A 24030-nucleotide genomic window follows, 5' to 3' on the forward strand; every position below is an offset into this window, starting at 1 on the left:
CCCGGTTATTTGTGGGTTTTTGCAGACTCTGTCTACACAGTTGTTCCTTGTTTGTGATAACCTTTGCTTGAGGCTGCATCTTTTTTGTTTTGCTTTTTGCAGGGCAAATTACTTATTTAGTCAAAGTATAGTTGATGTACAAAATCATATAAGTTACAGGTGTACAATATAGTGAGTCACAATTTTAAAGGTTGTACTCCATTTATAGTTATTATAAAACACTGGTTGTATTCCCTGTACTGTACAACATATCCTTGTATTTTATTTTATATGTAATAGTTTGTACCTCCTAACCCTCCCCCTCTGTGTTGCCCCTTCCCATTCCTCTCCTCACTAATAACCACCGTTTTGTTCTCTGTGTCTGTGAGTCTGCTTTTTTGTTATAATCACTGGCTATTTTTTGGATTCCCCATATAGTGATATTATAATACAAATGGTATCCACATGTAAGTGATAAGTATTTGTCTTTCTCTAACTTATTTCACTTACATAATACCCTCCAAGTGCATCCATGTTGTTGCAAATGGCAAGATTTCACTCTTTTTTAATGACAGTAGTATATTCCATGGCATGTGTTTACCACATCTTCCTTATCTGTTTGTCTGTTGTTGGACACTTAGTTTGCTTCCATGTTCTGGCTATTGTAAACAATGCTGCTATGAACATTGGGGTGCATGTATCTTTTTGAGTTAGTGTTGTTTTGGGGGGTATATACTCAAGAGTGGGATTGCTAGATCATATGATAGTTTAATTTTTAGGTTTTTGAGCAGCCTCCATACTGTTTTCCACAGTGACTGCACCAATTTACATCCTGACCAACAATGTGTGAGGTTTCCCTTTTCTCCACATCTTCGCCAACATTTGTTATTCGTGTTCTTTTTTTATGATGGCCATTCTGACAGGTGTGAGGTGGTATCTCATTGTGGTTTTGATTTGCATTTCCCTAATGACTAGCAATGTTCAGCATCTTTTCATGTGCCTGTTGGCCATCTGCACTTCTTCTTTGGAAAAATGTCTATTCAGGTCTTCTACCCACTTTTTTAATCAGACTTTTTTTGGTGTTAAGTTGTATTAGCTGTTTGTATATTTTGGATAATAACCCCTCACTGGTCATATCATTTGCAAATATTTTCTCTCATTCAATAGGTTCTTTTCATTTTGTTGATAGTTTCCTTTGCTGTGCAAAAGCTTCTAAATTTAATTAGGCTCCATTTTTTTGTTTTTTATTTCCTCTGCTAAGGAAATGGATTAAAAATATCGCTATGATTTATGTCAAAGAGTGTTCTGCCTATGTTTTCATGTAGGAGTGTTGCGGTTTCTGGCCTTACATTTAGGGTTTTAATCCTTTTTGAGTTTATTTTTGTATGTGGTGTTAGAGAATGCTCTAATTTCTCCAGTTATCTCAGCCCTGCTGCGGGGACTCTGTTCCCCGCTGTGCGTGCGTTCCCCCTTTGCTGTAGGTCAGTGGACCGTGAGTGTGTGTGGCTACATCTGGGCTCACTGTCCTGCCCCACTGACCTGCACGTCAGTTTCTGGGCCGGTTCCATGCTGTTTTGCTTCCTGTAGCTTTGTCGTATAGCCTGAAGTCGGGGAGTGTGAGTCCTCCAGCTCTGTTCTTCTTTCTCAAGATTGTTTTGGGTATTCAGGGTCTTTTGTGTTTCAATAGAAAATTTAAACTTGTTTTATTTCTGTGAAAAATGCCTTTGGCAGTTTAATAGGGATTGCATTGAAACTATAGATTACTTTGTGTAGAGTGGACATTTTAACAGTGTTAATTCTTCCAGTCTGTGAACATGATATATATTTCCATCTGTTTGTGTTGTCTTCCATTTCTTTCATTGGTGTCTTACAGTTTTCTGAGTACAGGTCTTTTACAAACTCCTTAGGTAGGTTTATTCATAACTATTTTATTCCTTCTGATGTGATAGTAAATGCAATTGTTTCCTTAGTTTCTCTTTCTGATAGTTCATTGTTAGTGAATAGAATGCAGTAGGTTTCTGTGTATTAATTTTGTATTCTGTAACTTTATCAAATTCAGTGATGAGCTCTAGTAGTTTTCTGGTGGTGTCTTTAGAATATTCTCAGTGTAGTATCATATCATCTGCAAAGTTTTACTTCTTCCTTTCCAGTTTGGATTCCTTTTATTTCTTTTTCTTCTCTGATTGCTGTGGCTAGGACTTCCAAGACTATGTTGAATAAAAGAGGTGAGAGTGGGCATCCTTGCCTTACTCCTGATCTTAGAGGGAATGCTTTCAGCTTTTCACCACTGAGTACAATCTTAGCTGTGAGTCTGTCATATATGACCTTTATTATGTTGAGGTAGGTTCTCTCTATGCCTACTTTCTGGAGAGTTTTTTTTTTTTTTTTAATCATAAATGGATGTTGAATTTTGTCAGAAGCTTTTTCTGTGTCTATTGAGATGATCATATTGTTTTTATTTTTCAATTTGTTAAGGTGGTCTACCACAATGATTGATTTGCAGATACTGAAAAATCTTTGCATCCCTGGGATAAATCCCACTTGATCATGGTGTACGATCTCTTTTAATGTGTTGTTGGATTCAGTTTGCTAATATTTTGTTGAGGATTTTTGCAGCTATATTCATCAGTGATATTGGCCTTTACTTTTTTACTCTTGTGATATATTTGTCTGGTTTTGGTATCAGGGCGGTGCTGGCTTCATAGAATGAATTCAGAAGTGTTCCTTCCTCTGCAGTTGAAAATGCACCTGTGTGAATCTCACGTGTCCTGATCGGGGTCTCGAGAGTCTGGGAGCCCCCACTTGTGTTGGCCACCCCCCCGCCCCCCACTATGCGACTGAGGAGGTGGCAGGCCAGTCGCGGAGGGTGGTCTGGGGAAGAAGGTTTGTTTTGACTTTTGAGTTTGTGGTGCCCTTGAGCTTGCCCAGGAGTTGCGGGTGGAGCTCAGAGGCTGGTAGGCCCTGCTGGGGTGGGTGTGGTTTCTGGGGGAGGGAGAGACGCCACGTGGCGGAGCCTGGGGGACACGCACGTGCTGAATCTGCTGAGTGGCTGGGGGCGAGGACCGCGTGAAGCTGGGCCAGCTCGTGTGGTCCTCGGTGGCCAGTGTGAGAGGTCTTCGGAGGCACCAAGGCCTGGGCCCCCAGTGCGGGCGAGCCCTTAAGAAGCTGCCCGGGGGAGCGGCAGCTCAGCCTGGGGAAGGAGGCCTCTGCTCCTTCCCTATTTAGGGAGGTTTGCGTATCTTCAGACCCCGGCAGGTGGGGTCTGCCCCCACCCCGAGGTGCTGGGGATGGTGTTGAGGGTCCAGGGGAGATGCTGGCCTGGGGAGGGGGGGAGGGTGCGCACTGCTGGGGGAGGGCTGGTCAGGGAGGGGTGGGCGGGTGCTGTTTTTCTTCTCCGTAACAGAAGAGATAGGCCTTAGGGCGGGGAGAGCTGGGCCCCTGGGTGGGTTTGGGTGGTCATGAACGGCTGGGGGAGAGTGTCGGGGTTGACAGGGGTGCTGAGGGCCCCGGGGTTGCAAGTGACTTTGGAGAAGGGTGGAGAACATGGGGGGCAGGAGCATTCCCAGGCTGACACCTGGTGGACTGGAGTGGGTGCGGCGGGCAGGGCAGCAGGAGCGGCTGTGGGTGGGAGAAGTGGGGCGGCCGGGGGAGCCCTGCAGCGGGATCTCCGGGGTGAAGGGTCAGTGTGAGGCCAGGGAGGAGCGGGTGGACACGCGTGACCTTGAGAGGGGCTGCTGGCACGAGGAGAGGCGTGGAGAAGGCCCAGGGTGGGACATCAGGGGGACGAAGGTGCCGGGGACAAGGGACAGTGAGGCGGGGTGGGGGCGACGGCCTGGAGGGCACGCGGGGTGACCAAGGACCGCCGGGGGCCTGGGCGGGTGGGTGGGTGTGGGGCAGAGTCGTGTCTGGGCATCAGCGTGCAGAGAGAGGCGACAGGCGGCTGAGAGCTCGGGAAACGGGGCGCTTAGGGGAGAGTTCAGCGGGCGGTCAGGCCGCAGGGTCGCCTACCTGGATGCTTTGTGTTCAGAGAGGAAGCGGGTCCTCAGGGAGAGGGGACGGGGACGGGGAGCTGGCAGCAGCGATCCACAGGGAGCGAGGCAGGGGTGCTGCCTCCCGGGTCCCCTGGGAGCTGCCGGCAGGGCTGCAGACACCCCCAGAAGCTGCTGCTATCGGGGCCTCTGGTTCCTCGTCCCCTGCCCAGGGCTCTTTGCAGGAAGGGACCTTCCCTCCCGACAGCCCTGTGTCTGGCCCCGTCCAGCGCGTGGCAGGCTCCTGGCGACCCCGATGAACGTGTGACGGGCCTTGCTGACACCGGCGGCGGTGAGTCGGGGCAGGCCGTGGAAAAGGGGCCCCTCAAGGTGAAGGCTGGGTGAAGGCGCTGCTGGAGGGTGGCGGTGCGCGGCCGGAAGTGGCCCCGATGAGTGCGGCCGCCCACGGTCCTCCCAGGGCTTCGGGCCCTGTGGCTGGGGGTGCGCTGGCTGGCCGTGGAGCAGGGCTGCAATGGGCTGGGGGACGAGGCGGCCGGGGCGCAGGGAGGTCAGCGTGCATCTGGGGTGTGTGTGTGTGTCCCCGAGGGGTGTCTGGGGGAGGCGGTGCCTGGCGGGTGTTGGTGTCAGCAGCCAGGGTGGTGGCTGGCGCTCCCTGCTGGGAAAGGCTGGCGTTGGGGGTGGGTGTGAGGGGCAGGGCTCTGCTGGTGGTCTCCTCCCAGCACCGCTCCGCTTCCTCTAGGAAGCCCTTTGTGTGGGGAGGGGGAAGCCTAGAGCAGCAGGTTCAAGCCCACCTCTGATGCTGAGCAGTTCTGCAGCTGAAGACAAGTTACTTCTTTGTGCCTCTGTTTCCTCATCTGCAAAATGGGAATAACAATCGTTACCTACCTAATAGAGACATCTTACACACACGCCTTCCCAAGTATAAAGTCCCCAGAACAGCGCTGCCAGGAGTCCAGAATCTGCCACTGGGTGGGAGGGGGAGTGGAGCGCAGCCCGTGTGGGGGAGGGGCTGCTCCCTCCCGGAGGCCCCCAGGGGCCCACACCCCACCTTCCAGGCCCAGCGCTCTGCTCTCTGCTGCCCTCACCAAGGCCTCTGTCTGACTCCCAGCTCCTGCCTCCCTCTGACGAGGACCCTGTGGTCATCTGCCACCCCCCCCAACCCCGTGAATCCAGGGGGACCTCCCTCCCGGGACCCTTCCCCTCATCACATCTGCAGGGTCCCCTTGGCCTTGTGAGTTGACAGGTTCCAGGGATCTGGGGCGGGCTTCAGCCCACACCCCTGGAGGAGATCCAGTAGGAAGAGTGAAGGACAGTGCATGGTACACTCTGATACACGCATTTTTACTGATGGATGTTAATTCCAGTCATCATATTTAAGTGACTAATTTGGCATCACTTAGATATTAAATAATATGGTCATTTAGGGCTTCCCTCATAGCTCAGTAGGTAAAGAATCTGCCTGCAATGCAGGTGACCCTGTTTCGATCCCTGCGTCAGGAAGATCCGCTGGAGAAGGGATAGGCCACCCACTCCAGTATTCTTGGGCTTCCCTTGTGGCTCAGCTGGTAAAGAATTCACCTGCAATGCAAGAGACCTGGGTTTGATTCCTGGGTTGGGAAGATCCCCGGATAAGGCAAAGGCTATCCACTCCAGTATTCTGGCCTGGAGAATTCCATGAACTTTATGTATAGTCCATGGGGTCCCAAAGAGTTGGACACGACTGAGCGACTTTCACTTTCACTTTAGAAATAAATTACTCTGTGTTCATCATAAAACAATTAAACACACACCCTGCAGACCGCTGTCCCGTCGTCCTTGAAGCTGCGCCTGTGGCTGTGTGATGACAGGCTTCCCGTGCTGCCCAGCTGTCGCCCTGTTTGGTGAGGGTGCGTCAGTTACTCTGTGTTAGCCTTCTGTTACTGGAAGCTGTTTCCCAACTCCTGAGAATTTCTTCTGACAATGTTAAAACAATTGTTTAAAAAACATACACTCTTTAAGAAAACATGTTCTATCACATCCTGGATCTTCACAGTATAATCTACTCAGTGTGCTGCTTTTGGAAGTGATCTTTAAAGGGTTTTGTGAGGAGAGCGTCCTCCCAGCGGGCCTGACTGCCGTCCTCCGAGAGGCCCATGTGCGGGGCTGGCCTTGGGCTGGCGTCCAGGAGCTGGGGTGTCGGCAGGGCCCCCAGCAGCCCCACTGATGGGGGCTCTCTGTGCCTCCCTGCTGTGTCTGCGCTCACACCCTTCTCCCTGGGGCTGGATTGAGTGCCTGCCCCGCAGAGGGGCCCTCGGGCCGGCCCCCAGTAAGAACCCCGGCTCTGAGTCTGTGACAGGCTTTCCTGGGGACACGTGTCTCTGTGGGTCCGTGTGTGTCCTCGGGACGGGGTTCTGGAAGCTGGCGCCCGTCTCCCCTGGACCCCACCCCCCTCCCCCACTGGACCTTCTCCCATCGCTAGTTCTGCTTCGCAGCTTCTCGCTGGGATGGATCAGAGCTGAGAGGACGAATGTGCCGAGTCCTGCCTGTGCTGCTGGAACCCGGGGTGGCCTTGGGGACCCCGACCGGGTTTGTTTCTGCTGACAACCAGTTCTTTTCACTGTGCAGTCGTCCCCCTGGGACAGTTAAGTACAGATTCCTGCTCTCCTCGCTTCTCCCGTCTGTTCCGCGGGGTGGCCTCCATCCTGCAGGACTTTTTTCTGGCCGGTGTGTTTTCCCAGCACCAGGCCTTGTTCAAAATCAATGACTGCAGAGAGGGCGGGGGACGTGAGGGAAAACCAGCCCACACCCCTCCCCGGGGGCGGACTTGGTGTGGACGGCAGTGGTGATCAAAGACAGGCTGGACTAGGGACGACGCTCAGCCCTGGGCTCTGCAGCACACCCCCGGGGCGGGGCAGGGGCCCGCTGGAGCGCCGGGGGTCCGGGGCGCGCCTCTGGGCGTCCAGACCCGAGGGGGCAGCATCTGCTGGAGTCCTGTGCTCCTCAGACCGGGGGTGGGGCGGGCCGAGGAGGGGGTCGGAAGGACAGCAGGCCTGCCCCTGAAGGGGGCCCCTTGGGCTGCACAGCGACCGCGCCCCTTCTGTGCGTTGACCCTGCGGCGGCTGCGCTGTGAGCTGTGCCTTCGTGTTTAAGCAAGCACGCTGCGCAGGGTGCGATCTTCAACAACCAGCTCTCTCTTCTTCCTCCGCAGGGCGCCCCTCCGAGGAGACCGGGCTGGCTGCCGGCAGCCTCGCGCCATGTGCCGGCCGGCGGGGTGAGCGATGCACGGGGCGCGGCGGACATGTTCCGAGCGGGGGACCCGGCGCCCGCGCGCCTGCGCAGCGTGGAGGTGGCCCGGGGCCGGGCCGGCTACGGCTTCACGCTCTCCGGCCAGGCGCCCTGCGTGCTCAGCTGCGTCCTCAGGGGCAGCCCCGCCGACCTCGTGGGCCTCCGCGCCGGCGACCAGATCCTCACCGTCAACGAGATCAATGTGAAGAAGGCGTCCCACGAAGACGTGGTGAAGCTAATCGGGAAGTGCTCTGGGGTCCTGCACATGGTGATCGCGGAGGGCGGCGGCCACCTGGAGTCCTGCTCCAGTGACGAAGAAGTCGGCTTTTACGAAGGAAAAGGCTGGCTGAAGCCCAAACTCGACTCTAAGGCCTTAGGAATAAACAGGGCAGAGCGAGTCGTTGAGGAAATGCAGTCAGGAGGGATTTTCAACATGATCTTTGAAAACCCTGGCCTTCGAGCCAGCAGCTCGGAGCCCCTGAAGCTGAAACAGAGGTCGCTTTCAGAGTCGGCCTCCGGCCGGTGTGACCTTGCACACGAGAGTGCAAGTAATCCACATCCCAGCCTGCCTTCTAAGGAGGAGACGCCCAAAGCGGGGAACCACGGTTCTGCTTTCAGTGCGGGGCTGGAGGCTCCTGAGGACTTTGGGCTGGATGCAAGCATTCTCAACGTGGCCATGGTCGTGGGCTACCTGGGCTCCATCGAGCTGCCGTCCACCGGCTGCAGCCTGGAGTCGGACAGCGTGCAGGCCATCCGGGGCTGCCTGCGGCGCCTTCGGGCTGAGCAGAAGATCCACTCGCTGGTGACCATGAAGGTCATGCACGACTGCGTGCAGCTGTGCACAGACAAGGCGGCTGTGCTGGCCCGCTACCCGGCCGAGAGGCTGGCCTTCAGCGCCGTGTGCCCGGACGACCGGCGGTTTTTCGGGCTGGTGACCATGCAGGCGGGTGATGATGGGAGCCTGGCGCAGGAGGAGGACGGCGTCCTGCGGACGTCCTGCCACGTGTTCATGGTGGACCCCGACCTGTTCAGCCACAAGATCCACCAGGGCATCGCCCGGCGCTTCGGGTTTGAGTGCACGGCCGACCCCGACACCAACGGCTGCCTGGAGTTCCCCGCGTCCTCGCTGCCCGTGCTGCAGTTCATCTCGGTGCTCTACCGGGACATGGGCGAGCTGATCGAGGGCGTGCGGGCCCGGGCCTTCGCTGACGGGGACGCCGACGCCCACCAGAACACCAGCACGAGCAGCAACAGCGACAGTGGCATCGGGAACTTCAGCCCCGAGGACAGGAGCAGCCGCGTGCTCGTGGTGGACCTGGGCGCCGCCTCCAGCAGGCACGGCCCTGGCGGCGGCGCCTGGGAGGGCGCGGGCGGGAGGGGCCCCCAGCCCTGGGCCGCCCCCTGGAACGGGGCCTTCTGCCTCGACCCCGAGGGGGCCCCGTTCGAGGCCGCCCCGCAGGCTGACAGGTGCCGGGACCTCGGCAAGCACCTGGGGCCCGCTCCGCACGCGGAGGGCCCCCCGCCCCCCCTGAGGTGTCCGGCCCCGCCTTCCCGGAGGGGCGCCGCGGGCCCTGGCGGTGGCTCTGGCCAGCGGTGGCTCCCGGTCCACGTGCTGCAGGAGTGGCAGTGCGGGCACGTCAGCGACCAGGAGTCTTACACCGACTCCACGGATGGCTGGTCCAGCATCAACTGTGGCACGCTGCCCCCGCCCATGAGCAAGATTCCCGCCGACCGCTACCGCGTGGAGGGCAGCCCGGCCCAGCCCCCGCCCAGCACCCAGCGGAGGGACTGGGCCAGGAAGGCCCTCGGCGTGCAGAACATCTTCGGCCCCCATCGAAGTGTTAGGAAGACCAAGGAAGACAAAAAGGTGAGGCTGGAGGGAGGGCTGGGGAGGCGAGCGTGGTTCCTGACTCAGTCAGTTACCTGCGTGGCTCACTCCCCTGTGCCCGCTTCCTCCCGCCTGGCCCAGGTGGCCTCTGGTGGCTTCACAGCACCTCCCTCGGGTTCAGCCGGGCTCTGGGTGGGGCCCAGTGGGACAGGTGGTGGTGGAGGGGCGGTGAGCACCTGGTTAGGGTAAGGCCCTCCTCCCTGCTTCCCACCCTTTCCTGCTGTGGTGGGTGCCATGGGGGCAAATTCTGGATGCTCAGCCTATTCCCTTTGGGACGGGGAGCTTCCCCGAGGCGTTTCCTCCACCCAGGAGGTGCTGCTATGAGAAAACACCAGCTGAAGTCGGCTGCAGACAGCTCAGGACAGGCTTGGAATACACAGTCCAAGTGTGAGTCCCTTAGTCGTGCCCAGCTCTTTGCCACCCCATGGACTGTAGCCTGCCAGGCTCCTCTGTCCATGAGATTTCCTAGGCAAGTACTGGAGTGGGCTACCATTTCGTCCTCCAGGGGTCTTTCCGAGCCAGGGATCAAACCTGCCAAAATTGGCAGGCGGGTTCTGTACCATCTGAGCCAGACCGGGCCCCCAGCAGGTGCTGGCGGGAGGGCTGAGACACGGGGTGCCGGCTGGAACAAGGGGGGCTGGCTCGCAGCTCAGATGGTTTGAGAGGAACTGTTCTCAGAGGACCTTTGTGATTTAAAGTATCTTTTCTGTGTTTGTTCGCACCTTTGTTCCCAGAAGCTGAAAATCCCGGGAGAAGCCCCAGAAGGGGTTGGCTGGTCGGGTTGGGGCAGAGTAGAGGAGGGGCTGGGCTGTGGAGTCTGAGGCTGTCCTCCTCGCGACCTGACCCCTTCCCAGGTCTGGTGGGATACACCTGAAAGAAAACTTAGAGACAGAGGAGAGTCTCTCAGGGTTTCCCCTCCCACGACGACCGGGTGACCCTCTGCTGTGTCTGAGCACAGACCTGTGCTTCCGTAAACACAGCTGTGATCACAGGGCCTGACCACGTTCCCACAGTGGCCGGGCTCGGGGGTTCTGCCCCCGAGGGCCCCTCCCCCAGTTCCCCGGGTCTGAGCTGCCTGGCCAGGGTCTCCTTCCCACCCGCTCCCGCTGGGCCACCTGTGGCGTGGACGGGTGGGCGGCAGCTTCCGCTTGGGCTTCCCTGTTGGGTAGGGGGGTGCTGGGGAGGGGAGGCCCCGGAAGGTGGCCAAAGCGTTATCTGAAGTACAGGCGTTGGCCCTCTCTCTGAGTACGTACCCTGCGAGTGGGTTCTCCCCATGGCCGCTGTGTCGGGGAACCTCACAGTGACTGGACGCAGGGTGTCTGTCTGTCCGGTGGACGGCAGTGCGCCTCACGTCTGTCCACTGGGTGGGAGTGCCCATCGGCCCCGTCCAGCTCCATGCGGTCTCAGGCTCCTCAGGGGCGGGGGTCTGACCTCAGGGACCCCCGGACCATGGGTGCTCTGTGCCCCTGCAGGCCGCTGACTGGTCCTCCAGGGGCCAAGGACTTGTCTGAGGTCAGCTGTCAGGATGAAGCAGGTTCATGGTTCAAACCTTTCTTCTTTCTGTTTTTCAAAAGACTGTCTTTTAGAGCCGTTTTAGGTTTATAATGAAAGTGAGGGGAAGGCACAGAAAGGCAGCTCTGTCCTCAAAGGTGCACAGCCTCCCCCACCCCTGTCCCCGTTCCCCCCCAAGGGACCTTTGTCACCATCAGCAGACCTGACTCCACAGTTTCTGCTAGGGTCATTCGTGTGTGTTCTGCGGGCTTGCACAAATGTATAAGGACGTGTACTCACCGTTGTGGATCACGCAGAGTGGTTTTCACGGCCTTAAACATGCTCCATGCTCTGCCTGCTCCCCCCGCCCTTCTGTCAGCTCCTGGTCATCACTCAGGCTTTCACCGTCTCCACTGTTCCGCTCTTTCAGAATGCCAGCATGGCACACGGCTATGGCCTTTTCAGATTGGCTTCCTTCGCTTAGCCTTGTCTTTTCATGGCTCGTTAGCTCATTTTCCTTTAGCACTAACAACATTCCATTGTCTGGAGGCATCACGGTGTATTTATCCATTCCCCACTTGAAGGACACTTTGGTTGCTTCCAGGTTCTGGCAGCTCTGAATAAAACTGATCTAAACATCTGTGTGCAGGTTTTCGTGTGGGTGTAAGTTTTCAACTTCTGTGCGTAAGCTCCAAGGGAGGGACATTGCTGAATTGTGGGCTCAGAGTGTGTGCTGCTTTGTAAGAAAGTATCTTCCAAAGTGGCTGCACCATTTTGCATTTCTGCCAGCAATGATGAAAAGTGTCTGTCGCTTCACGTTCTGGCCCCAATTGCATGTGAGTGTTCAGCGTTTTGCCATTCTGACACTCGTGTAGTGGTATCTCATTGTCTTAACTTGTATCTCCCTGATGACATGTGATGTTGAATGTCTCTTCCTATACTTACTTATCGTGTGTGTATCTTTGGCGAGCTGTCTGCTAAGATCTTTGGCCCATTTTTTATCAGGTTGTTTGGCCACACTGCATGGCATATGGGGTCCTAGTTTCTCTCGACCAGGGATCAGACCCGTGCCCTCTGCACTGAACGTGTGAAGTCTTAACCGCTGGGCTGCCAGGGGAGCCCTGAGTCCTGGATTGTGTGTTTTCTTACCGTTGAGTTTTTAGAGTTCTTTGTTTGTTTTGGATAATAGGCCTTCACACAGACTAAAAACTCTTCATTTTGATGAAGTCCAGCAGCTTACCAGTTCTTTCTTTCATGGATCGTGTCTTTGGTGCTGTACCAAACACGTCGCTGAATCCACGGTCTTCCAGGTTTCCTCCTGTGCTGTCTTCTAGGAGCTTTTTGATTTTTTGTTTTACACTGACGTCTGTGATCCACTTGGAGTTAATTTTCTGAAGGGTGTGAGGTCTGTGTCTAGATTCAGTTTTTGGCTGTGGATGCCTGTTGTTCCAGCACCCTTTGTAGAAAAGACGGTCATTGTTCTCTTGTATTATCTTTGACCCTTTGTCAGAGATCAGTGGTCTGTACTTAGGAGGGTCTTGGACTTCTTTTTAATGTTCTTTCACCTTGAACAAAAATGTAGTGAAAACGAAGGCGTTGGCAGTTACTACAGTGTAAACTGTGACAGAAGAACGAAGCCCTTGGCACGGAAGGGAGGTCTCCCGTGCTGGGGAGTGGCGACATAGCGTTTGCTTTATCTCCTTGTTTGACCTGAATGGGGATGCTGTGAGCTCATCATCTTACTGATGAGAGTAGGGTTTATACGCATCCAGCGACTTGCCAGTAGTCAGGTGGCGTTCGTCCTGCGATGCGACGGACACACAATTTATCTAAGTAGTAATAAATTGTAGTCAATGGTACAGTAATAAATTAGTAATAGGTTGTACCTTGCTGCATCCCAGCTCCAGTCTCTGGAAGTGTATCCATTGCTCTTTGCTAAGTGGGTTCTCCTCATTTTAGCACAGTCTAACCCCACGGCCCCAGCTGGAGTGGCAGAGGCTTCCAGGGTCCTAAGCTGGGGCTCCCGGTGTCCCTCCTGGCCTGGCCTGAGCTGGCGTGAGGCTTGTCTGCATCAGCAGAGGACAGGCCAGGAAGGGATGGAGGCCGGAAGTGCCAGGAACGCCAAGAGGAAGAGGCGTTAGGCGTGGGAGGGAGCGAGGCCAGAGATGGTGGAAGGTTGGGTAGGTGGGTCTGGAATTGCCATCAGCCTCTCTCCGTGGAGCCTGTGGCTTCAGTGTCTTACCCTGTGCAGAACCAGGCTGTGTCCGTCAGGATCCGGCTGGGAGACAGAAAACACGCCTACGAGTTGAACGGGGAGAAGTTATCAGGAAGAACCAGGCCAGAGCTGGCTCACCGCCTCGGGAGTGCGAGTGGAACCCTGCGGAGGAAGCAGCAGAGGGGGTGAAGGCAGAGACTTAGAGCCTAGAGGGCAGGCCCGCGGGCGGCGGGCTGCTGGGCGGCGCTGGCTGCCGGGGAGCAGGCTGCCCCCGGGCGATGGCCTCGGGAGAATGTGGCCCTGACGGCCCCGCGGGAACCAGCACGGCCCTGCAGGCAGAGTGCTGTCCCGCGGCCCAGCTCCAGCATCCGAGACGGTGCTGAGTGCCTGGTGCTGAGAGGGAGCGCCTGGGACGCCGGCCCCGCCCCTCTGGCCCGGCTGGCCCCGCCCCGCCCCTGCGCCCTCTGCGGCCCTCCCTGCAACCCCGTCCCCACGCAGCATCTTTGTGTCTGCTAGGTTCCTGCACGGGCTTTTCCGAGCGAATTCGGTCCAGGGCCTTCCTCGTTGTATGTGACCTCGGGGCCTTGGCATGTTTCACTTAGAGCTGAGTGGCTGACTGCGCAGAGGTTCCGCCGCGTGCCTGGAGCTGGTCATTCTCGGTCTTCGCGGAGGGGCCCGGTGCGCGTGGCGCCTCCACCACTCAGACGGGCACCTGTCACCTGCCTGGGCCTTCGCTCCTGATGGGCCGGCTCTGCCCTGCCGCACAGCCCTCGGGCAGGCACGGCCCTCCAGGGCCCCGAGGGAGCTCTGCATGCCCCAGGGGACTTCTCACCAGCGTTTCCTTTTCAGCCCCTCCGGCTGTGCCCCTGAGCGGGTAGCCTGTGGCCAGTGGGGGCAAGCAGGCCTGACCCCAGGCTGGGAGGGGCCCCGGAGGGGCGCGCGCTGTCTCTCTCTTCCCTCCCCCCTCTGGTGCTCATGACTGCTTCCATGTCATGCTCAACAGCTCTTTGTGTTAAATGTTCCCGTCGGAACTCCTGGCACACAGACTTTCTATTCTGTCTGCGCGAAGGAAGCCAGCTGTTACCAGGACTCTTAACACCGCGTTCGGTCACCAGTTGGTCCCCAAGCCCCATCACCTCTGTGTCCAGATGGTCCTCTCTTCATTATGCGCCTTTACCTGGGCTCTATCCTGTGTACCCTGCCTCAGTCCAGATCTTGGCTTTCTGGGACCCCTTTCTGCTGTGAGGCCTGGAGGGAAGGCATTTTCTAACTCTTGCCTGTGCAGGTGAACACCTCTCCAGGTGTCCGGAGGCCAGTGTCAGGTCAGCCGTCCCAGAGGGGCTCTCGGGGGACGCAGGAGGGGAGGCTTTCAAGGGTGAGTCATTTCCAAACTGGCAGAAGTGGTCGTCACTGAAACTTTTTTGATTGAATAAAACGTGCTTGTTGACAATGGCGTGAAGAATGATGTATTTTCGTACGGTAGGCCACATGCGCTCATTTACAAGTGATGGGTTTCAGTCTGTTACACAGGCCTTTGTATGGCCTGAACCCTCAGGGCTGTGCTGTCCCCTGGTCGGCCTGGGTGGGCTGCCCAGGGCCGGCACGGAGGCTCCCTCTTCATCAGGATCCGTGTTCCTCCTTCCTGTTGTTTCCATGGTCCCACGTGTGCCTGCACATGAACTTGAGGTTGAAGACAGCCGCTCCGCAGGGGTGAGACAGCGTCTGTCCACGTTCCAGCCTGCAGGAGGATGGGGGGGAGCGGAGGTGGTCTGCAGGAGGGGGGCAGGGGGCGATGGGGGCCCAGCAGAAGCTGCGGGGACCCTCTTTCTGCTCCTCGTGGGCCCGGCCTCATCACGGGGATACACCTGCTGCAGGGGAGGGGGGTGTGCAGCCAGGTGGGAGGTGGGTGGGGTGGAGAGTCACCCGTGGGGACAGCCCAGGGAGCGGGCAAGCTGGTCACACGTGCACATTTAATATGGCCCCGCTTTTGTTTAAGGCATTTCAATACCCCCCAAATAAACCTATGCATTTTAAAGCGTACACATGTTTTTATGTAAACATATAGAAGAAATGAAAAGGAAACACTTCAAACGCATAATACTAGTTACCCAGGGCAGTAAGTGAAAACTGGGAAGGGTCCAGACCACTAGAATTTTATTTTTTTGTTGTTTTGATTTTTTATTATGGGAATCTGAACATGTTTTACTCAACTAAAAAGAACGCATTTGAAGAAAAAACTTAAAATTATGTTAGTAATTCTTTATTAAGATCAAAGTGAGGATTGGTGCTGGAAGCCTTATCGGTATTTCTGCGGCTTTGCTAAGGAAAGGCTCATCCGTCCTCCCGCGAGGACAGTATCGGATTCAACAGACTGACCTCTCTTCTAGTACAATGAGAGGAAGTTTTAAAATAGACTGTAAAAAAAAAAACATCTAGAGAATACTAAAAAGGCTGGGCGAGGCCTGGTGATTTAACTGCCTCTGAAAAGAGCGGCTTTGATCTTCCACCCTTGTAAACAGCGCCCTTGCTCAGTAACACCTGGCTCTCTGAGAGTCGGTGGTGGAGGAAGCTGAGGATGATGGGGAGAGTCAGCTGGTCTGGGAGATAACAGGGCCCGCCCCGCCCGCCTGCCGGTGGAGGTGCCCTGCCCTGGGACGGACGCAGGGACGTGGGGACTCGGGGACGGCACTCCGGGACGGGACACGGGGACGCCGGGATGGGACGCGTAGACGCCGGGATGGGATGCGGGGACGCTGGGGCGTGGGGATGCGGGGACACCCACTGGGATGGGAAGCGTGGACGCCGGGATGGGACATGGGGACGCCAGGATGAGACGCGGGGACGCCAGAACAGGATGCGACGTGGGGACGCCGGGATGGGACGCCGGGATGTGGGGATGCAGGGGTGCCGGGACGCAGGGACGCCGGGATGCCTGGACGCCGGGACGGGATGCAGGGACGCCGGGATGGGATGCCGGGACGTGGGGATGCAGGGGTGCTGGGACGCAGGGATGCCGGGACGCCTGGATGCTGGGATGGGATGCAGGGACGCCGGGACGCCGGGATGAGATGCCGGGACGTGGGGACGCAGGAACGCCGGGACGGGATGCGTGGACGCTGGGACGGGATACGGGGACGTTGGGATGGGACGCCGGGATGTGGGGATGTGGGGACGACGGGATGGGGTGCGTGGACACCGGGAGGGGACTTGGGGATGCCGGGATGGGACGCTGGGACATGGGGACGCAGGGATGGCACGCGGGATGGCATGCCTGGGGACGCGGGGACGCTGGGACGTGATGTGGGGATGCCGGGATGGGACGCGGGGACGCAGGGATGGCACGCGGGGACGGCATGCCGGCACGTGGGGTCGCGGGGGGTGTGGGGGCGGGACACCGGGACAGCATGCTGGGATGGGACGCTGGGCCCCTTGGCTCTCTGTGCTAGCTCGCTCTGCAGGAGGCGGTCCTTCTGACCACCTGCACCCCATGCTCCCCCGGGGGGAAGCGCTCGGCCCCTCCTGGACCCGGCGGGGCAGGGCTTCCAGAGGAGCTGGACACTGTGTGGAGTGCAGAGGGGAGGACACTCAGGTGAAGGAGGTGGGCAGCAAGGGAGCGGGGACGTAGTAGGGCCACTGCTTCCCGTCCTTGGCTTTAGACAGTTGCCAGGAAAAGGGAGAATGTTCCCAGCTAAGTGGCCACCATGTTCCTGCCAGAATCAGAAGGGTTTGAAGTGCTTGAATCCCGTATTGATTAGTTTTGCTGTTTCTTAAGCTTTAAATGGCTTTATAAGACAGTGTTCTGTAACTTGTTTTCTAATAAGCCATGTCACTTCAAAGACTTCTCCATGATATTATCTTCACCTGCAGTTCATCATTTTAGCTATATAATAACCCATCGTATGAGTATACCACCAGCACTACCGCGCACGCGCACACACACACACACACACTCACACACACTTACTCGCCCACACACACACACACACTCTCACACACACACACACACACACCCCCACACACACACTCACACACACACTCACCCCCCACACACACACTCAAACACACACAGCCATTAACAGAATGACAGACGATGCTTTGGTGAGCATTCTTGCACACGTCTCCAGCTGTGAATTGAAGGCCTTTCTCAGGGTCTGTCCAAAGAATGGGAGGGCTGCTCTGTAGCAGGGCCGAGTGTTAAGCCTCTGGTCTCTGTGCCTTCGTGCCGATGGTAGCCGGGTCCCCGGAGCAGGCGCGGATGGAGTCACTGATGGACGGTGCTGCCAGTGTTGTGGCTCCTGGTGCCCAGTCCTTGCCCCAGACCGAAGCAGTGAGACCCGTACCCGGTGTCACCCTGCACGCCCCCCAGACAGGGGTCCAGGAGCCTCTACCCGTGCCGCCCCTTCCCCTCCCGAGAGAGGAGGGAAGCCTCTACGCTGCGCACGGCCTCTCTGCGCCCAGGGGAGAGTCCAGGCCTTCTGCTCAGCCGTTAGTCCAGGTAGGTCTCCAGGAGGAACACAAGACCAGCTCTCTCGGGAGGTGTCTGAGGCCACGCTCCTCCGAAATGTCCTGGAGTTCTCACCATCTGTTCCGTCCTAGTTTAACCGCTGAGTCCCACAACTTGGAGGCTTTTCGTCCAGGTTCCAAGCTCAGTAAAATTTGCTCACAATGCCCTCACCACGCAGAAGCAGGCGGTTTTCCCAACAGCCCTGCACCCGCTCCTCTAAGCTCAGATTGCCCCGCGTGCTTGCTGAAACTTGCCTTTGTGAGGCTCCTCCACTTTCCGTTAACCTGTGTTATCTTGTGGCTTTAGTTTGCATTCCCTGATCACAAAGATGTGATTTCCTCTTTGTTGAGGGGCCTCCTGAAAACTTGGCCCGTTGTTCTGTTGGGTTGTCTTCTCTGATGGGCGGGAGTCACAGACTCTGGCTGTTAACCTCTGCCGATCACGCACAGTCCCGGAACGCCCTCTCGGTGTTCCCCATGCAGTGTCACCTTGATGAACAGACGTTCTTGCCGTTGATGTTGTCCAGCTTGTCCGCCTTTCTCTTGCATTTCTCTTCTCATGAATGTGATTTAACACATTCCCTACTACCCTGACCTCTGAAAGATTTTCTCCTTTTCTTCCCCCTAACATTTTATGGAGGTGATTTTTGTGTGTGGCATAAGGTGGGTGACAAGTTAATTTTTTCCTCTGTGTGGACAACCAGTCGGAAGCACTGAATTCACGTTCTCAGGAGGCCCAGCGGTGCCATGTGCCACGTATCCACGTACGTGTGGGTCTCGATTCTCTGACCTCCTCTGTCAGTGCCCCGGCCACCCTTCTCTTTCAGAATTGTAGCTTTGTGTCTGATATGCCTGATCTGATCTTGGCATTGCTTGAGCCTTCCTCTTTTATGCAGAGTTTATAATCAGCTAATAAATTCTCCAAAAAAATTGCTATTGATTGTTTAATTGGGACAGCATCTCCAGGAAGAAATATCCTATACCCTATCCTATCCGTGAAAGTGGTACCTCTCGCCATGTGTTTAGATTTTCTTTCAGTAAAATCGTATACCTTCATAAATACCTTCATAAACATTGTTGACTACTTTGGTTCTTAGATTATTTGACCAGACTGATTTCTAGATACCTTATATGATTTGTTACTATTATAAGTGGTACATACATAAAAATTGTACATGACATCATTTGTGATATTCAAAAGTACAGTGGATTTGCTTCTTTCTATGTACCGCTGCCTTGTCAGGATTACTTCTGTTCCTACTTGTTAATACTTGGCATCATGAATGGGTGTTGAATTTTAGCCTTTCTTTTTTGGTTCTTTTGTACTCATTGAGACAATCAAATGGGCTTCCTCCTTAAAAATGCTAATATAATATCAGTATATTATACTGATAGAGTTTAAATATTGAACCCGGCTTACATTCCCGAGATAAGCCTGACTTCTGCTTGTCTTTTTATTCACTGCAGGTTTGGCTTGCTAGTATTCTTGCAGGATTTTTGCATCCGTACTTTAGAGTGAGACTGTCTTGCACTTTCCCCTTCTCTCATTGTTTAGTTTTGGTGTCAAGTTTATCCTAACCTCACAAAGTCATAAAACCAATGGTAGCATTTTTCTCCACCTTTCCTCCCTTTCTTCTCATTTTGGCATATTGAATCTTTTATTTAAAAACCTCCGCTGGAGGTGAAATCTGTTTTGTCTGTTATACATGGCTACACAAGCCTTCTCTGAGTCAGCATTTTCTGTCTTTAATAAACTTTTCCATTTTTTCATGTTTTAGGATTGTTACTATGAGTGGCAGGTAGTTGGATGTTTACCCTGATGCAATTTGATGTTTTGAGACTCAGGAGTAAGACTGGAGTAAATTGGCGAATTTAGTCCATTTATGTTTATTGAGATCACTGCCATGTAGGGTCTTGGTTCCATGACGTTGCTGTGTGCTGCCTGTAAGTCTGTTTTTCCTAGGCTTCTCCTTTCCTGCCTGTTGGTATGTTTTGTTTTCAAGGCTGTTGTTGGCTTTCTTGCTTCCTTCATCACCTCCTTTATTGGCTTGGAAGTTCTGCCACACACCGTTTTTCTGTCTTTTGAACAAGTCTCTGTTTTCACTCTTGATGACTGCCTGTCTCTTAGACATTATTGAATAAACAGGCATATTCCTTAATTTTCTGTCTTGATTTGACTGACCTTTTGTACACATTCTAACTGTTGCTTCTTGACCCACAAACAGGTTTCTCAGGAGGCAGGTACGATGGTCAGGTATTCCCATCTCTTCAAGAATTTTCTGCAGGTAGAGCCTGGTGCTGGGAAAGGTTGAAGGCGAAAGGAGAAGGAGGTGGCAGGAGAATGAGATAGAGAGGTTGGATGGCATCACCAACTCAATGGACGTGAATTTGAGCCAAGTCCTCGAGATGGTGAAGGACCTGGGCAGCCTGGCGTGCTGCAGTCCCGGGGGTCGCCAAGAGTCGGACCGAATGAGCGACTGAACGACAGGAAACACATTTGCCCTTTTCTTTGTTGAGCAGGAGACCCAGTCTCTGCTTCTTCCTCAAGAGGGTGATTCGCAGTGAAGAGGGGCCCTCCCTCAGCTCACACATCTCCTGAGTCACCTCTGCATGTTTGTCCAGGGCTGTGTTGGAAGTGGATTTCTGTTGATTCTAAAACTGATTGGATGTTGGGCTTAGGCTTCTTCCTGACGGCAGAGTTTGTAGGAGCCGGACCTCACGAGCTGTGCTGGCCGCTCGGTTCTCGTCTCTCAGCTCCGGGGCCTGCTCCTGTGCCGGGCTCGGAACGGGCTCTGCGCCCTCCCCCTGGCCAGCTGGGTTGCCGCCCGGCTCTGGTCGCAGTGGCTGGGGGCTGCAGTGCTCCCCGCTGCCTGCGTCCAGCGTGCGGTTCCCCGCCTCCCGGGGCCTCTCTGCCCAACACCAGCCGTCGCCCGTGCCCCCGAAGGCCCGAGTCCAAGGCTGGGGTCCTGCCGTGCCCGCCGCTCCCCTGCCCGCAGGCTCAGACAGCTCCTCTTCCGTGCCACCCCGGCCTCCTGGCATCGTGGGTCCCTTTTGCCCGCTCCGTTCTCTGGGGCCCAGCTGGCGGTTCTTTACGGGGATGCTCTGTGAGGCAGTCGGGGTGGCTTTGCTTTCTGACTGGACGCTGCCTGATTGGGCAGGAGGAATGTCAGCTGGAAACCTTGCTCCTCAGAATCTCCTGGGAAAGCTTCAGCTGACCTGGCCTCCATTGGAAGCTAGACGGCCCCGTGCGCTGGGGTTTGTTCCGTGAGTGCTCATGGAGCGCCCGCCGCATGCCCGGCACTGTCCAGCGGGGACCCGGCCCTGCCCCACTGGGGTGTCTTCACCCTTCAGTCGGGCGTTCCTGCTTCTGATCGTCGAGACGAGAGCTGGGTTTGACCCCGAGCGGGCCCGTCTCTGGTTGCGGCTCCTCACCTGCAGGCTGAGGAGGCTGGACAGACTGGGCTGGGTCACCATGTGGGCTCTGGGAGGCCTCTCCGTGGGCAGTGGGCAGTGGGTTCTGCCCTCACCCTGTCGGCTGTCTCCCTTCTCTGGGCCTCGTCTTGGGGGGACGAGACGGTGGCCCTCGGGGACCGTGCTGAGGTCACCAAGCCTCAGCTGAGACCGGGGCGGCCCTTGATCCGCAGGGTGAAGAGCGGGCTATGCAGAGAGCGGGCCCGCGGGCCTTGCCGTGACCGCTGCTGCGTGTCAGTAGTTGTGTCTGGGAGAGCCGGTGGTGCGGCGCCAGGCCGGCAGGGCTCTTCCAGCAGTTTGTTAACGCCCGGAGCTCGTCCCCGTCACGCCCGGGGTGGGGGGCGGAGGGGGCAGCGACTCTGGCGTCACGGAGAGCTGCAGCTCCTCCTGCTGCTGAGGCTGCCCCGCGGGGTCCGCTTGGGCCTTCCCTGACGTCCCAGTCCAACTCCAGCCTGTGCACAACCAGTGTAGACGCTGCGAGGACCCCTGGCCCCCGGTTATTTTGCCCTCCTGTTTTCCCCAAGCTGGTGTTCCCGAAGGGACCACGGAGAGAGGACAGATGCTGCAGCCCCTGCTGGGGAGGTGGGCGCGCTGGGGGCCTGTGGTTCCAGGACCGCCTCACCTGGGGTGGTGGGCGCTGTTTATGGAAAACGCCTGAAGGAGGCTTGTGAAAGGGTGCTCTGTACTGGGGTGGGGGGGCCCAGGGGCGGAGGGGGCGGCATGGGTCTGCAAAGGGGTCGCTGGATTCCAGTACGTCTCACACACAGACTCAGCCCGAGGCATATTTTTTGAAAAAGACATTAGACAAATATTGCTCAAGAATATGTCAGTAACTTGCTGGCAAGGCCCAACAGTGAGCCAGGGTGCTGCTGGGGGTGGGAGAGGGGGGTGGGCGGAGGAGGAAGGGACTTCGGGACGAAGGGAAGAGCCCGTGAGGGTCCGTCAGTGTCTCAGAGTCCCCCCTGGGCCGGCCCGAGTGCCCGTCTCCTGGAGCAGAAGCGCAGTTGGAACCCCAGGCTCACCCCTGGTTGGTGGGTGGGGGAGGGTCTTGGAGACCCGGCCCTGAGCACACTCGGACTGGCGCAGGGCTGGTGCAGGCCTTTCCTCGGCCTCTGAGAGGCAGCGTGGTGGCTCCCAGGCCCGTCTGGGGACAAGGAGGTCTCTGGGCAACTTGGCTCCTTAGAGGCCGAGCTCCCGCCCCACGCGGCTCACCCCTGCACGGCTCCACGGCTCGCTTTCAGGGTGACGCTCCCGGGGCCTCGGGGGTCTGGCTCTGGCCTGGCACCCTCACGGCCTGCTTCCTGTCCCCCGCTGCCCTGAGGCCTGTGCACCGCAGTCCCGTGGGCATCGCATCGCCCAGGGACCTCGGCGGGCAGGCTGGCAGCACAGCCCCGCCCGGGGTGGACGCGCAGAGATGAGGACGCGCTTGCGGGGACGTGTGCGCGCCTGGGCTCTTGCTGGGACGCGGGGGCTGAGGAGCGCGTGGTGACGCGTCACTGCGCCGGGGACCCCCTCACTGCCGGTGCTGACGCGTTTGAGGGGTCCCGGTCGTCACTGCGTTTCCTCTCCCTGAGTCAGCTCCGTCTTCCCTCTGCCTCTGTCTCCCTCCCTCCTTCCCTCTCTTTCCTGTTAGTTCAGGATTTTCCTCGCTCAAGCTTACACGCTGTGCTCCAGGTGGCTTTTCTGAACCTCTGCTACTCACGTGTCTGCAGCACGGCCGTGCGTGGACCTCTGTCCCTGGCAGAGGTGCGTTCAGCAGGGCATGGGCATGTCTACAAGGTTGGCGGTGCAGAAGCTCAGCCCAGAGAGCTTCACAAGGAAGTGCTGCATGTTTTGTCTTTCCGCGAGATGCCCTGGGTCCCTCCGCAGGTGCGGAGCGGAGAACCCGAGGTCTCGGAGTGTTTAGAAACTTGCAACTTCTTCTGCGCTTGAAACTGGTCACTTAGGATTTTGCGTACCCAGGAAATTGGAGATTTTCAGCTGTGATGCCTTTTATTTTTAAAATGTGATGGCTTATTTGCTGAACCACATTTGGGGAGACGTCTGGCATAATGGCAGTGAATTAATTCTGGTCATTTCCCAGAGAAAGAATGAGAAGTGTTAATGGTTGGTTGTTTCATGCCACGGGCTTGGTTTGGTCTTCAGACACCAGCTGAACGTCCTGAGACTCTTTAATTTCCTAAAATGCTTATAAAATTGTGTGAAAGCACAAACTTGTCGAAAACTAGTCTATGTTACTAATGACTTCCGCCACCTGCGTGAGCTTTCCCTGACATGTGCTCGTGTTTTGCCCTTGGCCGTGGACGTGGGGTTGAGGCTGGGGTCGTCCTCTGGACGCATAGCTGGAGGTGGCCCAGTGAGCACTCGGGGCCCCGGGTGACCTTTTCCAGCTTTGGGTTTTCGGTTGTGGTGACTCACGCACCATGAGATCGACCTGGACGCCCCGGAGGCCTCCCCTCCTCTCCGTCTCTCCAGGCGGCGCCCTGTGTCGGGCAGAACCAGCATCTTCTCCCAAGACGGTAACGGGTCTTTGTCTTTGTTTCAGGGCTCCAAGTTCGGGCGGGGCATCGGACTCGTGCCCCCGGCTCCGCGTGCCTCCAGCCGGAGGTCCTTCGGGAGGTCCCGGAGGCTGAGCATCACCCGCTCCCTCGATGATCTTGAGGTAACGTGACTTGAGCGTTTCTTCCTTTATTCTCCACGTTTTAAGGAATGATACAGCTGAATCTCCATTGACTCCCACCCTTCCCTTGCCCCCCCTTCCTCTCCCGGAGCCTTGATCTTCAAGGTGAGCATCCATGCACGCCCAGCCCCTCCCCACCTCGTCCTTACCCACCCTGCCCGCCCTGACCCGTCTCCCCTGCTCCTCGGCCGACGCAGAGTCGTGATAAGTCCTGTGGTCTCTGCGTGCCGGACACGGTGTTCTAGACACACGAACCCTCAGGGGCCTGTCGTGACCTGTTACTCAGCCAAACTTGGGTCCGTTTGCCCGATGCACAGAAAAGCTCGTCCACGGACTCGGGCTGTGGGCAAGGACCGCACAGCCTTTACTGTGGCCCCGGACGAGGGGGGCGGGCAGCTCATGCTCAGGAGGCCCGGGCTCCTGCGGGCTCAGGGCAGGGGCTCACGGGGCACTTGATCAGCTCACGGGCAGCTCTCCGGCTGGTGGGTGGTGAGGTAACGAGGTGATGTTACGGGAATCTCAGCCATCCGCCTTCTGCTTCCAACTGGTC

General features: G+C 56.6%; 1 protein-coding gene across 4 annotated transcripts in view; it reads left to right on the forward strand.

Moving 5' to 3' along the window:
• Window positions 1-24030, forward strand: part of RGS12 (regulator of G protein signaling 12) — a 119491-nt gene that overhangs the window by 17741 nt on the left and 77720 nt on the right. The window contains exons 1-5 of one of the 4 annotated variants that reach the window (XM_043906055.1): window positions 2744-2862; window positions 4181-4299; window positions 6440-6588; window positions 7156-9099; window positions 23346-23462. In XM_043906055.1, the coding sequence (XP_043761990.1) occupies window positions 6475-6588; window positions 7156-9099; window positions 23346-23462 (2175 nt within the window). In that variant the 5' untranslated portion in view covers window positions 2744-2862; window positions 4181-4299; window positions 6440-6474. Of the gene's footprint in view, window positions 1-2743; window positions 2863-3871; window positions 4300-6439; window positions 6589-7155; window positions 9100-23345; window positions 23463-24030 lie in introns of those variants that run through there. The other 3 variants (XM_043906052.1, XM_043906054.1, XM_043906053.1) reach the window with 3 other exon arrangements.

The sequence above is a fragment of the Cervus elaphus genome, chromosome 6 (assembly GCF_910594005.1).
Source record: "Cervus elaphus chromosome 6, mCerEla1.1, whole genome shotgun sequence".
Lineage (NCBI taxonomy): Eukaryota > Metazoa > Chordata > Mammalia > Artiodactyla > Cervidae > Cervus > Cervus elaphus.